The 13,665-nt window shown below is 46.7% G+C and overlaps 1 protein-coding gene across 1 annotated transcript in view; it reads right to left on the reverse strand.

Moving 5' to 3' along the window:
* Positions 1-300: 300 nt before the first annotated feature.
* Positions 301-13,665, reverse strand: part of DCC (DCC netrin 1 receptor) — a 608,612-nt gene continuing 595,247 nt past the window's right edge. The window contains exons 28-29 of the mRNA XM_075077076.1: positions 8,236-8,378; positions 301-6,054 (exon numbers count right to left, since the gene is read on the reverse strand). Coding sequence (XP_074933177.1) covers positions 5,965-6,054; positions 8,236-8,378 — 233 coding nt within the window. The 3' untranslated portion in view covers positions 301-5,964. The remainder of the gene's footprint in view (positions 6,055-8,235; positions 8,379-13,665) is intronic.

Consider the following 13,665-nt stretch of genomic DNA (forward strand, 5'->3'; position numbering starts at 1 on the left):
CGCAACCGTTTGCACGGCGGCGTCTTGTTTTCCTACGGAAGAAGACTTCTTCCCTTCCAACGCCTCCCCCAAAGCCACGCAGCTCTTGCAGAGTGTACCCAGAGAGTCACCTTAAATTGACCCCCAAATTGCAAATTGCATTTATATGGGGCTTGGCGGGAGGGGGGAGCAATGCAGTGGGGATGGAGCCAGCAGACGCTGCGGGGCTGGATGGGTCGTGCTGGGGTGGGAGATGTGGGGCAGCGTTGCGACGCAGGGACCGATACCCAGTGCTTGTTTACAATGTACCAGACAAAGAGAGAGAATTTGTATCAAAACTTTATTTATTAAACAAAAAAATGCACCATTGGAATAACATTTCTATAAAAAATGAATATGAGACTGTTCTACAGTGCATTACAAAACCCCCTTTTTCTTCATGTAGTAGTATACAAGATTGTGTGTAGAAACAGTCATTTATTTTTAAACTGTAAGCAAGTTTCCTTTCTCATAGAACAAGATTTACACTTAAATATTGCAGTCACTATTCTAATTTGGTTAACAATGCTAGAGTCTGACAATTTAAAGAAACTGTTTATAGGCTCAAAATGCCATCTTTAGGCCTTTTGTAACAACAAGATTCTTTTTTTTTTTAAAACTAAGGCTAGTTAAAGCTGTAGTATAACCCATTTCTATCAGATAAACATATCACTAGTATGCTAAGAATTTCTGAATTACCTTGCAAAGCCCTTTAAATGGCGTTCACCAGTGCCAGGACATTGAACTAGCAGGCTGGAGCCGGCACTCCCCAGCAGCCGTGGGGGGGGTGTGTGTGACATTTGCGGCGACCGGTGACTCGGTGGCACGGTTCCCGCTGCCCGACCCTCCCGACTCCTCGTGCTCGGGGTACCTAACGTGGGGCCAGAGCCCGGCTCACGGGGACATGGGCACACTGCAGCTTTAACAGCCTGCTCTAGGTTTCCAGCCAGGTATCCCTTGTATCATAAATTATCCAAAAGAAAACACTCTAAATAATAAATTAAATATTACTTATAAAAAGTACACCCTCCCCCCCCAACCGCCCCGTCCCAAACACGGCGGCAATTCGCAACCGTAGGAATTGCCGGGTCTATTTTACAATAATAAAAACAGCATCGTTCCTTCTCCTACCCACGTTGCTTCCTCGCGCTTGGAAATACATGTACAGCATACAGTGAAGCACGCTGGCTCGTGCCGCCTCGCGGCGCGTGGGCTGTACCGCGTTCTCCAGCCAGCCGAGACCAGAATGAGGATGCGTTCAATGCTTTTTTGCTGAGAACGTTAAAAAAATAATGGTCATGGAGCCTCCGAGAGCCCAGTTCAACACCAGGCAGGACGCTGAGCAGCTAATGGGAAAAACAATCTCTGATTTTGTTGTTGGGTTTTTTTTTTTAAATAAAAAAAGAACCTTCTTCCCCCAAGCTTCCAGGTATCCATTTCAGAAATGAGGGTGAAGGGGGGTGGTTGCAGTTTCACCGCCTTCTGCTTCCCGCTGGCGCTGCCCGCAGAGCTCTTCCCTTACCTACACGTACCTGGGGATTTAACAAGCGCCTCGGGAACGCTGCCGGCTCGCGCCCTGCAAGCCTCTGCGCCCGGTTTTACCACTGCCATTGCTAAAGGCGGTCCGTGCCCGCTCACAGCGTCTGGATTTGCAGGGTTCAGCGTCGGGCGCCAGCGAGGAGGGTGTCCCGGGTAAGGACCCTGGGTGAGCTGCAGTGGGAGTTACACCATCAGCTCTGGCTGTAGAAGAAAAGGCCTGACGCTTCCAAAGGGCTGGAAGGACTCAGAGGGGGCCTCGTTGTTAACTCGCTCCAGCACTTCCAAGTGTGAACAAGGGCTGCCATCGTTTTGCCCCGTGTTTTTGGGGTTGCACCGTGCATTTTGGCGGAAGATGTCCCAGCGAGTGAGCGCGCACTGCAAACGTGTCCCAGAAGGTCCAGAGAAAGGGTCTTTTTTTTGAAAAAATCATATAGTCTTTAAAAATGCCAAGGAGAGAATCAGGCCAGACGTGCAGCAGTCCTACCCAAGCCAGTTTTTAAAGGAGCTGGCTCTGGGTTGGTGAAAAGATGCTCCTGTAAAAAAACCTAAAGGCTCCTAAAGACCCTAAAGGCTACTAAAAGGACAGGCTCGAGAAGTGCTGATGCAAAGAGCAGCCGCTTTGCGGCTGAACCTCACCGCGGCGTTGGGCACACGCCGTCCCAAGCCACACGGGAGTCTCGTGGCTGAGATTTCCTTTGCTACCAGTGCAAATTTGCCAGAGCCCACTGGGACGTGCGCTGCCACTGGGGGTGGGCTGGGTGCCACAGGAGAGAGCAAGGCCCAACCGGCGAAGCGTTTGCGAACCTGTTGGGAAACTCTGGAGCTACATGACCGTCTCTGTGCTTCTCTGATTTCTGGCTGCCTTTTCGTTGGGAATTACCAATTCCCAAACGTGAGGGTGCGCAAAAGCCAGACCAGGATACGATGGTCCTCGCTCCCTGAGAAGCGACACCACGAACCCTACGGCAAAATGATGGCAGTATCGATGTCCAGCCCCAAATCATGACGTAATGAAGATCATACGCAAGAAGAACAAGCAGATTATCCTCCCCGAATTCCAAAAATGAAAGAGCTTCCCAAAAGGAATAACCCTTTTCCCCAAAAGTTAACATCTAAGCAGTCCACAGGCAAAGACGCTGAGCTAGGGAGCTCACTGATATTGCTCCATTTTTAGGTCTTAGAGCAAAAAAAAAGAAAAGAAAAACTAAAAAATGTATTGTTTTTTGGCTGCTGGGTTTTTTTCCCCACCTGTTTATGGCATCCATCTTGTATTGATTAGCCAATGATCTCCCACGGTAACATGGAGCTTCACAAGCCCGTCATGCACTGACAGAATTCTCATTACATTTTTTTTTTTTCTGGGAGTGTCCATGGCTGAGATAGTCACAGGCTATAAATATTCTGACAGGTGAGGAATTTGTCAAAATCCAAAGAAATTCGCAGCCAAGCTCACTGTAAATAAATGGAGCATCAGCAAAATATGATGTGGAAGATTTCTGCTAAAACACTCGTTTGAATTTTGCAAGTTATGCAGTTCACACATAAGGTGAAATTTGAAAAGGAACGCCTGCTTACTAATTAGGAATTGTACTAAAATCATCCTCAAATGAAGGTTGGGAATGTGTCCAGGGCTTCTTAGGACAAGAAGATCCATATTTAGTGTCACGTGGCTCAGGGGAGGTGAAGCCTTTTTTTTGGCTGTCAAGTGAAGGTATATAGGAAAATTAAAAAAAAAACCCACAAACCTATCCCAAAATTCAGTTTTATATGGAATAATTTTGTTTTACTGACAAATGCTGGGCTTAAATTGAGGCAGAAATTTCTTACTAGTCTGGTATAAAAAGTTGGTGGGGGAGCAGCTGTGTCTCGCTGGGGCTGAGCCGACAGAGTCGCCCCTTCCCGCAGACAGAGCCCACAAGGACTTGCTTCAGCGGGGACCTTGGCCTCGGTCTGCAAGCGTCGCTGGTTTAAATGGGCTGAGCCTGAAATTAAGCATGCTTCGAGCGGCAGAAGGAAGGCTGCGCTCGCGGGAGTGCCAGCTCACGCTGCAGACTTTCAGGGGTTTAAAAGTCAGAGAGATGCCTGAGCAAGGCGAAGAGGCCGATCAATAGCCGAGCACCTGGACACTACAACGCTTTTGCCCAAACTAAACGAAATCCAGCTTGCAAACCTCTTTGCGGCTCATCTTATTTTAGGCAATTTGGGATTGCTTGGTCCTGGATTAGTATTCGGTGATTAAATGTGCGGTGCTGCTCTTTAAAGTCCTGGGGGCTGTTTCTGTTCCCAGCTGCAAATTCAGGGTAAGAGATATTTCATAAATGATAAGTGAGAGACAGGCTTGACCTTATGTTCCTATTTCAACAATGTCAATCTCCGCAAATATGGACGGGGAGCTACTCAAAAGCTGCATTAAGCCTTCTTTCTTCCAGTTAAAATGGAGGTAGTGGTTTCCTAGATTCTAACAGCTGGGCTGTTTTTTCATCGGGAAAGATCTGTGCATTTTATTTTTAGTAGAGGTTTTTGGTTCCAAATCTTTCAGAACGGAAAAGCTCGGCCTCCCATGCGAACGAGATTTCCTCACTCTCAATAAGTATTTCATTAAAATCTTAGTAAATTGAATAACAAGGCATTTTTAAAGGAGCATTTTCACAAACACACTAGAGATCCTAATGAAGCATTTGAATTCCTCCTTGACATCTGATTTCCTTTCCAGCACAGGGCTGTAGAAAATAATCTGAATTATGACTTCTGTTGCAGTGCCATTTTACTCAAAATATTTTATTCGGAGATTCACATATAATTACCCACCTAATAAAAGGAGCTATTAGGTTGTAAAGATCCTATCCTTTCCATGCTCTTTTAAAATTATGACCCACTCAAGCTTGAAATCAAAGGCAGAGCTGAATGGAATAATTCATCTGAAACTCTCTTATTGGGTTTTGCAGCCTCCTAACTGATAAATATGCAAATTTGTTCCCTTTTGGTGATTCAGCTGCATAAACAAGGATTAACGCTGAATGCAGCTGAAAATTTAGCAATAAAATGTATGCACACAAAATTTAGTCAATTCAACCAGTTATCGCTGTCAATAAACACTGTAACGCGCAGCTAAAGCACAAGGACAGGCGGGAGAGGGAATCCCTGAAGACGGTTCACGGTGTCCCGCTGCTCTCCGCTCTTTGCTTGCTGTCCTCACGGAATCCTGCCGATCTCAACCAGGAACTACGACGCCTGCGGGAAAGCCCTTCTAATTCATTTAGCGGTTATTTACCAGCCTCTGTGGTTCTTCCCCCGGGCTTGTGCCCTGCCCGCGAGAAGCTCCTGCTGCCCCTTCACCCTCCTCATCCTCCACCCATCATGGTGCCGGGCGGATGGGAGCTCGGAGCAGAGCCATCCCCGCGGGGACATGGGGATGGGAAAGGCTCGGGGAAACTTCAGCTCTGTTTTTCTCCCTGCTCCGGTTGGCCGTGGCCCCAGCAGCGCTGCCATCACAGGGTGGCCTGGCGCAAAGGCCACCCGTACGCAGACATGTTTTATTACAAGCTTAAGCTCGTAATGACTGCGTGTCACAGAAGATTGCATATTATGTCCTCTTTTTGCAAGTGTACACGGGCTGGCTGGCAGCAGGCCACCAATGCAGACTTTTTTTTTTCTTTTTCTTTTTTTTCTCCTTTTTTTTTACATTCCTGGTTCTCTGCTTGCCATACATAAAACATTAACTACGGGAGGATTTACAAACGCTTGCTAAAATGGCTGAATTTTACAGCGACTCCCTAATCCCCACTGCTCGTGCGAGATGAGCGACGGAGACGACAAAAGAAATGAGTAATTTGTCCTTTCGTTTTGTGCTGTTGGGAAAACTTCCAGATTTTTGGTGTGGTGGTGCGATTATTTGCTATGGATGTTTTTGTAGTCAGTAATTAAGTATTTAAAAAAAACCAAAACAACAAAACCCAAACGAGTGACCTACGACACTGTCTCATTAACGGCATGGTCTATGTTTAAAAACATACTTGCATGAGGTAAGACTAGATCTATACAATGAGCTACAAACCTCTACGGAGTAAAACATGAGTTAGTCCTGACAACTTGAGGTCTACGAAGACTATGTAGATCAAAATGAGCAATCCAGTGGCATCAGCTACGACTTCGCGGTGATGATGTCATTCGCCTTGCCACGCTTTCATCACTTTAAACGCCACGTCTACAGTTCTGTAAAATTGCCATTATTCTTCGTTCCTTTCTCTTCTTTTTATCATTCCTTTTAGGACTCTGCAGGAATCTTCCTTGCACTGAAGGAGTGGTACCGGGAACAAGAGGATTTTATGGGGGTGGTGTACGGGTGGTATGTGTGAAATCCTGGTATGCTGCAATGCTCCGGGATAATTATCGCTTCATCAAGAGCTGTTAGAAGGCTGAACCTGTGATAGCATTGAGTTGCTTCATTAGCCCCTCCAAACTGGCCATCTGTTCACTCAGATCATCTTGCTCATAAACCTGCGAGTGAACGAACACACACAGATAAGCGGGCAGCGGGACGGCAACTGAAGCCCCCCTGCACAGAGCCTGGGACATGGCCCGTGGCAGCGACCTCCTGGAGCCCCCCGTGCTGGGACATCTTCCCTGTCCAATCCTCAGGGGCCTGGAGCGGTTGAGGATGGGATGATGCTTGCAGGCTGGATAGCAAAGCCTCTCTGGGCTCAGCACATGAGCTGAAAACCAGGGCGACCATGCCAGAGCAATACACTGGATATAAGGGAAAGATTTTTTACTATGAGGGTGGTGAAACCCTGGCCCAGGTTGCCCCGAGAGGTGGTCGATGCCCCATCCCTGGACACACTCAAGGCCAGGTTGGACGGGGCTCTGAGCGACCTGATCGAGTTGGGGATGTCCCTGCTCAAGGCAGGGGGTTGGACTAGATGGCCTCAAAAGGTCCCTTCCCACCCAAACCATCCGATGATTCTACAATTCTATGAATATTAAATGTTAACGACCCTTCCCCGAGTCCCCACTTCCCCCCCTTACGTTACGTGTGCTCGTGCCTGGGGGGACTATGAAAGCATTTTTTAGCACCCAACGGGGGCGTCAAATGCTCATCTAAGCACGCCCTGTCCTAGGGCAGGCTGCAGCAGGTCCATCAGCCGCTAGCTGAACTTCGCAGTTCGGCTGGGAATCTCCACCATCGCTTTTAGTGGGAGCGAAGGACTGGGAACAGTTTTCAGAGGCACCCAACCGGGCTGGGAGAAAGTAATCCTTTGGGGTACGGTCAGCTGAGAATCCGCAGTGAAGCCTAACATTACCAACACTGCACCTATTCTTGGGAACCACTGACCTCAAAAATTACCAAGGCAAGAGCAAGGGGAGTGATCCTCTGCTTTCAGACACTGAGAGGGAGCTCAAACATTAGTTAGTTATGTGCTTTTGACCAAGTAAAATACCTGAAAGTGGTGTATAAGCCCTGCCGTCCCCAAGGTGGGATGGAGCAGGCAGCTTAAAAGAGCACCCGTCAAGCTTAAAGAGTCAAGATTTAAAAAATAAAACCCCCAAATTTTAGCCTTTCTCCCCAAATTCTGACCATCCGATGACCTCATTGCCTATAACTGCTGGTCATGCTTGTAGACCTTAAGCAGTGTCTCTCCTAAGAGCTAGATTGTGCTGCTGTGATAAAATACGGTACTGAGAGCCGAAATCGCACTTTGTGTCATCAAATGCCCTGCATTAAATTACTCCTTATGCCAGAAATTTCACCACAGAGGGCATTTTCCTTCCTGGTCCCATTCCAGTAGGAGATTCCATGTCTCTCGTATTGCCCTGTGTCCCCTTTTCCCAGCAAAATGGGAGAATCCTTCTGCGACTATACGCAGAAGTGCATTTTTACGCCGTTGAGAATGACAAGCAGGGATCGAACACTGTTGTCCTGCATTCAACAGGCACCAGACTCAAACCCTCCATATGATATGTCTAAAGCAAATATTTTTTCCTTCCCTTTAGCCAGCTTGAAAATATAAAGGGATTCGCTAACAAGACGTTGGACAAATCACTGCTATAGTGCCTAGGAAAAAATTCCCCTGTGCAAGTAGATGAAAAAAGGTGATATACAATATGTATCTAATATATTTCTTTTTTTTCTTACTCCTTTTCTTTAGTGCTGTTTCATCTTCTGGGTCTCATGAGACCTTTCTCTAAGAAAGTCTTAATAGGAGTGAAAAGATTATTCTAATTTCACCACCTTTTCAGTTTCACTTATCTACTTCTTCAATGTTATTTTTTTCTCACCATTATCTGGTATTAACTATATACTCATTTTTTTCCTGCCAAAATTATTTTCTTCCCTTTATCGCACTTCTCATCCCTTCTTTCTCTTCTCCCGCTATCTCAGGGCGCTCAGGAAAGGCTGTGCGAGTTGTCCCGTGGATAATATTAACAGGAAATTTCAGCACTCGCTTCTCCCCCCGTATCACGCACACCAAACTCCATTAAAGTTAGCAACAAAGTTTTACCGGCTGCCAGAACTTTTTCCTGGCTTTCTAATAGCTATCAATCAGCTGCCGCGTAATACCTTAGGTAAGGAGGGACAGACCGTTATCTAAAAATTAATGTGTGGATTGGGGATTAGAGAATATAACTCAGTGGTGATGAGGCTTGGAAGAAGGCTGGCCTCTGAAAGATGGTTCTTACGTTTGCGGAGTCCTCCGTCTGCTTGTGGCCCTCTTCCGCGACCTCCGGGGCCGTGGGCACCGAGACAGGCAGCAGAGGTGACCTGGCTTTTCCTGCCAAGCCGAGGGATGCTGTTTTAACCTGAGCCTTGGGGAGGTTAGGCCCTGGAAGAAGAAAATAAAGCCACATTGAGAACCTGTAAGTATGGAAAAGGGGACTGCAGTGAAATCTTGGGATTATAGGCAAAATGCAGCTGGGTTTACCATTGCTGCTTGTGTTTTCTGTTGTAAACGTACAATGTACAACATCCAACTCTTCCTAGAGAGACACCACTTAGAATCATAAAATCATTAAGGTTGGAAAAGACCTCTGGGATCATCAAGGCCAACCCCCAACCCAACACCCCCAGGCCTCCTAAACCATGGCCCCAAGGGCCACGTCTGCACGACTTTTAAATATCCCCAGAGATGGCAACTCCCCCACCTCTTCCTGGAGGAGCATCAGAGCCAACATAAACACTTTCTAAAAGCTCTTTGATTATACTTCACGGGTTACGCTTCCGAAAGAGGTCTCGCAGGGGCGGCAGCTTTGCAATTTTCTGTTGCCATTACTTTTTGACAAAGAACGCTATTCTGCAATACCAGTTTTCAAATGGAAACTTGAAATTTTCCTGGGGAAAATGCCTACGAACCTGGTATTCCTGGAAGATAATGAAAACCTGGGCTCCGCAGCCCCTGCCTGGCAGGAAACTGTCGGTTTGATGTTGTGTTTGAGGGAGAAAGTGAGACCGAAGAGCAGAGAGAAGTGGTCAGGCTGGGGGAATGGCAATTTTTTCTATGGTTCTTATCTACTTTTGTTTCTACCTCCCTCAAGCTGATGGCAGTCTTGCAGGTGGGTTAGTGAACAAGCTAAAATAAAAATACAACATGTATTTCAACTTTCTCCAAAAAAAGAAGATATTTCCGACTTTGTAACCCAGCTTGGAAGGAGGGAAAAAAAAATCAAAATAGATTTATTTTTTTGACAGGAAGGGCCTTCCCTTCTTAAGCATCTCTGCTGAAATTCCTCCTGCCCACTGCACCGAGCCGCACTACTGCTGCTTGGCAAAAGCGGTGTTGGCGGCAGCGCCGTGTCTCTTTTAATGATTTAAACCAACCAAGAATAAAACATTTGTCCTGGACAATCTGCCTCCAGTCAGCACAAGGTGCCTGGCTCAGTGCAAGACTCTGCTGGAGACACAAGGGCTGTCAGTTGAAAGAGAGGCACACAAGACATTGATTTTAAGTGTTCGGGCACAGGTTTAAAATTAAAGTGGCCACACGAAGCCAAACTGAGATCATGTAGCTCAGATTCAAGGCCAAAAACGGGGATGGCAATTTCAGGCTTGCTTGCTGCCTGTGAAGCTACGGCTTAAACATCCCTACGAACTGCGTAAGGACAAACCCATTCACTGAGTGTCTTTGGCACTTCTTTCAGCCACCTAGGTCCCCAAAACGTGTCCTTCCTACTTCCTCTCTATTGGCATTAAACCACTTTGATGCCTACTTGTGCCTGAAGGCAAGTTTCATGTTCATATCTTTAAATATGCAACCTTTAAGTATCTTTAAATATGCAACCTTTAAATATCTTTAAATATGCAACCTCCGGGCTCATACTTGCTTGGCAGGGGGCATCATGTACTGTCAAATCCCCGCAGCCTCCCCACCAGGTAAGATCTGGCACAGGGGATGACTTTGGAGTCTCACAGGGTGGGCTTCCATCTCCGATGGGACTCAGGCACAATTTTTATTCTGCTCATTTGACTCCTGTTGAAATCAAGAAGCCAAATCATAAATAAATAGCTTTTTCCTTTACTTTTCCCCCACTATGGCCTTCATGGAGCTCCCTGCCTTTTTTCTATTAGAAAATGTGTACCGTAATAATGGTAATAACAACAGCCATCGCTTTAGTAGCTTATCATGCTTATTAGAGGTATTAAAAGACATTAGCCTCAGTAAGTCAAGTAGGCTATCGGCCGTTGCCTCAAAATTGGACCCAGAAAGAGGAAAATAGGTCTTGAAACACTCCAGCCATAAAATCTGCATAGAGGAAAGGTCGTCCCAAGGACGAGCCTCAGCACAGGTTTGTACGAGGATGCCCGTGGCTCTGGAGCTGAGATGCAGGCACCCGGAGCATGGGAGATGTCTCCATCCACACGGGATGTACACAGGCTCGCTCCAAAATCCACGTCTCAGATGAGAAACCCACCTGGTTTCCATACAAAACCAAACCATCTCTTTATGGATCTGAAGTTTAAAAACCTATTTGTTTTCTTCGTCACTAGATTCCCACCCGTTTTACCTCTCGTCTCTTATAAATCATTAACATATCATGAAAGCAATGCTCCCGAGGCCGGAGCGGCACTGCCTGGAGAATAATTGCAGTGTAGGAAGGCAGGCAGCTGCTGCAGCTGGAGCAGCCGCAGCTCTCACTCCCCAAATCCCACCAAATCAGTGCAGCCAGGACAGCTCCTGGCTTACTCCTGGCTGTAAGGACAGATCCTTACAGGTCCAGCGAGCAGCCAGGAGACAAGAATTGCAGATGAATTCTCCTGTATTTCAAAGACAACAGAACACAACAGCAGAAGAAAGAACAAAATCCCTTCTGAAACCGAGTTGCCGACAGCGTGTTCATTAAAGGCAAGTTCCAGTAAAGAGCTGCAAGACGGGGGCAGAGACGGAGAGGCTCACAAACACCCTCTCTGTAAGGCTGAGAATCGCAGATAACTCCCGTTTAGCTGAAGCTATGCAAGTGTGAAAGCTCAGTCCAAGCTAAAAGAGATCGTCGCAAAGATACGCTCACTCTTCCAGTGCCAGTTTAATAGCTAAAAGACTCCTTTAATAACTGGGCCTTCAAACTTCCCTGTATCTCAGAGTAAGAGTAGAAGATACAGCTATCCCCGAAGATTCAATCTTCTAGGGGCTGCACACGCATATCAGTTTTTTAAAACAGGAAATGTTTTTCACTTCCATTTCTTAATTAAAGAAGATTAGAATCACAGACTCAGTAAGGTTGGAAAAGACCTCTAGGATCATCAAGGCCAACCCCCAACCCAACACCCCCAGGCCTCCTAAACCACGGCCCCAAGGGCCACATCTGCACATCTGCATCTGGGGGGTCCTTTGAACCCCCCCAGGGACGGTGACTCCCCCACCTCTCTGGGCAGCCTGTGCCAGGGCCTGACTGCTCTGGCAGGGAAGGCATTTCCCCTCATCTCCAACCTAAACCTCCCCTGACGCAGCTTGAGGCCGTTTCCTCTCATTTTGTCATTAGTGACCTGGGAGAAGAGACCAAACTTGGCAGAAGAGACCAATGAATTTCTTTCCAAAGAAGTGGGGAGGGGCGGGATAGGCACACACTGACGCTCGAAACGTGCACCCAGCGGCTACACAGCGCGAAACGCAAGAGCCCAGTTCTAAAAACCAAAGCGATGAAGCCACCATCGCAGACAAATTAACTCTAAGCTGCCTGGTGCACAGACTGTAGCTTCTCAACAGGTTTTTATTCCCCAGTGCTTCGAAAACACCTGCAGCTCTCAGCCAAGAAGTAAAGTGCAGCTGTGGCTCCTGCAGCTGGCAGCTGCGGCAGTATTTCTATGCTAGTAGCGCTCGCACGCCCTGCTAAAGAGAGATTTATCCGATTCCTGTCACAGGGAATCTGGATTGCGTCCTGGGATATCACTGTGATGTGGAGAATAAATAATAAGATACAGCCACCGCAGAAAATTGCATCCATGCTGTTTATTGGTTAGATAATGGCCCCAAATCGGCTTTTTTTTATACAAGTGACTTCGCATTGCGACTTGTTTGATTTTCATGGGCTGCTGGAGATGTAAATATTTGATGTGGCAGTGAAGGGCTCATGTGAAATGCAAAGTACGTTGCTTTTGCAAGCCTCTAAATCTTGTGGTAAAAATCACGTTTCTCATATGTAACTCATTAATTGCAGTAATTGGACTTAAAGACCCACTTTTCTGCACAAAGATAGATGTTCCCTCCTGGATATTGTTAGCGAGAAGGCATACTGATGATTATAAGTTCAGTTTGTGCATCTTTTTTGCCCTTTGGCTCACAAAAATCGCAATGCTCATAACTAAAATGAATATGAGAAAATGTTCCTTCTGCATAGCCATGGATTTCAAGCTCTTCGGCAAATGTTTTACAGCAGTAACCGTTTTCTAAGGTAATGCCTGTAACATGTAATTGGCACAACAGTTGAGCCCTCTTCCCCTAAAGGACATGAAAAAGACCAAGCAGACCTCTCAAAGAGAATTCTGGATGCAGAATGTTGACAAGCCAAGTCAACAAATTTATGCAAACGACCATCTAACTAAATTAAAATCATTTAGGTTTCTAATGTTCTCCAACTCAGCGGGATTCTCACAAGTGAAAAAGAGGAAACCTTGGAACCGGGGGCCTCACGAGGCAGAAGATGCCAACATCGGTCAGGTGTAGCTCTGAGCAACCCCAGCACGGATTTACTCTTTAAAAGTCTCATTTTCTCAGCGTGGTTATTAAACACTTCATTGACTTCGTTAGTGAGAGGATCCGTGGCTCCCAGGTGCAAATCCCAGCTACCGCCGCCTCGCCGAGGCCCTACTGACCTCACCGGAGCGTCACCCTTGGTGTTCCAAGAGCACTGCACGAGTGCAATCCCGCAACAAGTCAAAAAGAAGCAGTTTTCTAAATCTATAGGCATTTGCGCATAGCAGGCCATACGTTATCAGGATGGACGCCAAGTAAAACCAATACAGCATCCATCCTCTTCATAGCAATGCTTTGGGAGAGCTACTTGGCGTCATTTTATTTTGAGATATGTCAAATGGGACATGAAATGAGGTACTTGGCCAGGTGGGAACAACTCATTTCAGGGAGAGGGCGCAGGGTTTCCGCTGTTTGCGTTGCAGGGTTTCCAAAGGCAGGCCCCCGGCTGCAGGGAGCAAGGTGAGCTGGAAACTCAGAAAGTGTCAAAAAAATCCCATGCTACATTAGCGCTCAGGGGATCTAGGGTCTGTATCAAACCCGAAGACTAAAAATTCTTGTGTGGTTCATGTGTTACTGGTGTTCTGGGCGACGACGGGAAACAGCGACACGGAAAAAAAGAGTAAAGTGGAGAAAATGGAGATGAATGCAAAAATTGAAAGGAGCTAGTTTACGGAGAGAAGGCAAGAAATCGCGCTCGGTGGAGAATATTGGAGTAGAAGGCGGCTACCGGCGGAGTTCCTCAAGATCCGGATCTAGGACTGATTCTAAATACTTTGATGCATCCAATAGGTGTGTGGTTATGAAATCTGTTACCAGCAAAAGCTTGGCAATACAGCTGGAGCCAGAGTAACGCGAAGAGAACTGCACGGACCTTTCTACCTACCTCTGCTCGGCCAAACTTTTGGATTTTTCACAGCATGAAGCCTAG

Source organism: Phalacrocorax aristotelis, chromosome W (assembly GCF_949628215.1).
Source record: "Phalacrocorax aristotelis chromosome W, bGulAri2.1, whole genome shotgun sequence".
NCBI lineage: Eukaryota > Metazoa > Chordata > Aves > Suliformes > Phalacrocoracidae > Phalacrocorax > Phalacrocorax aristotelis.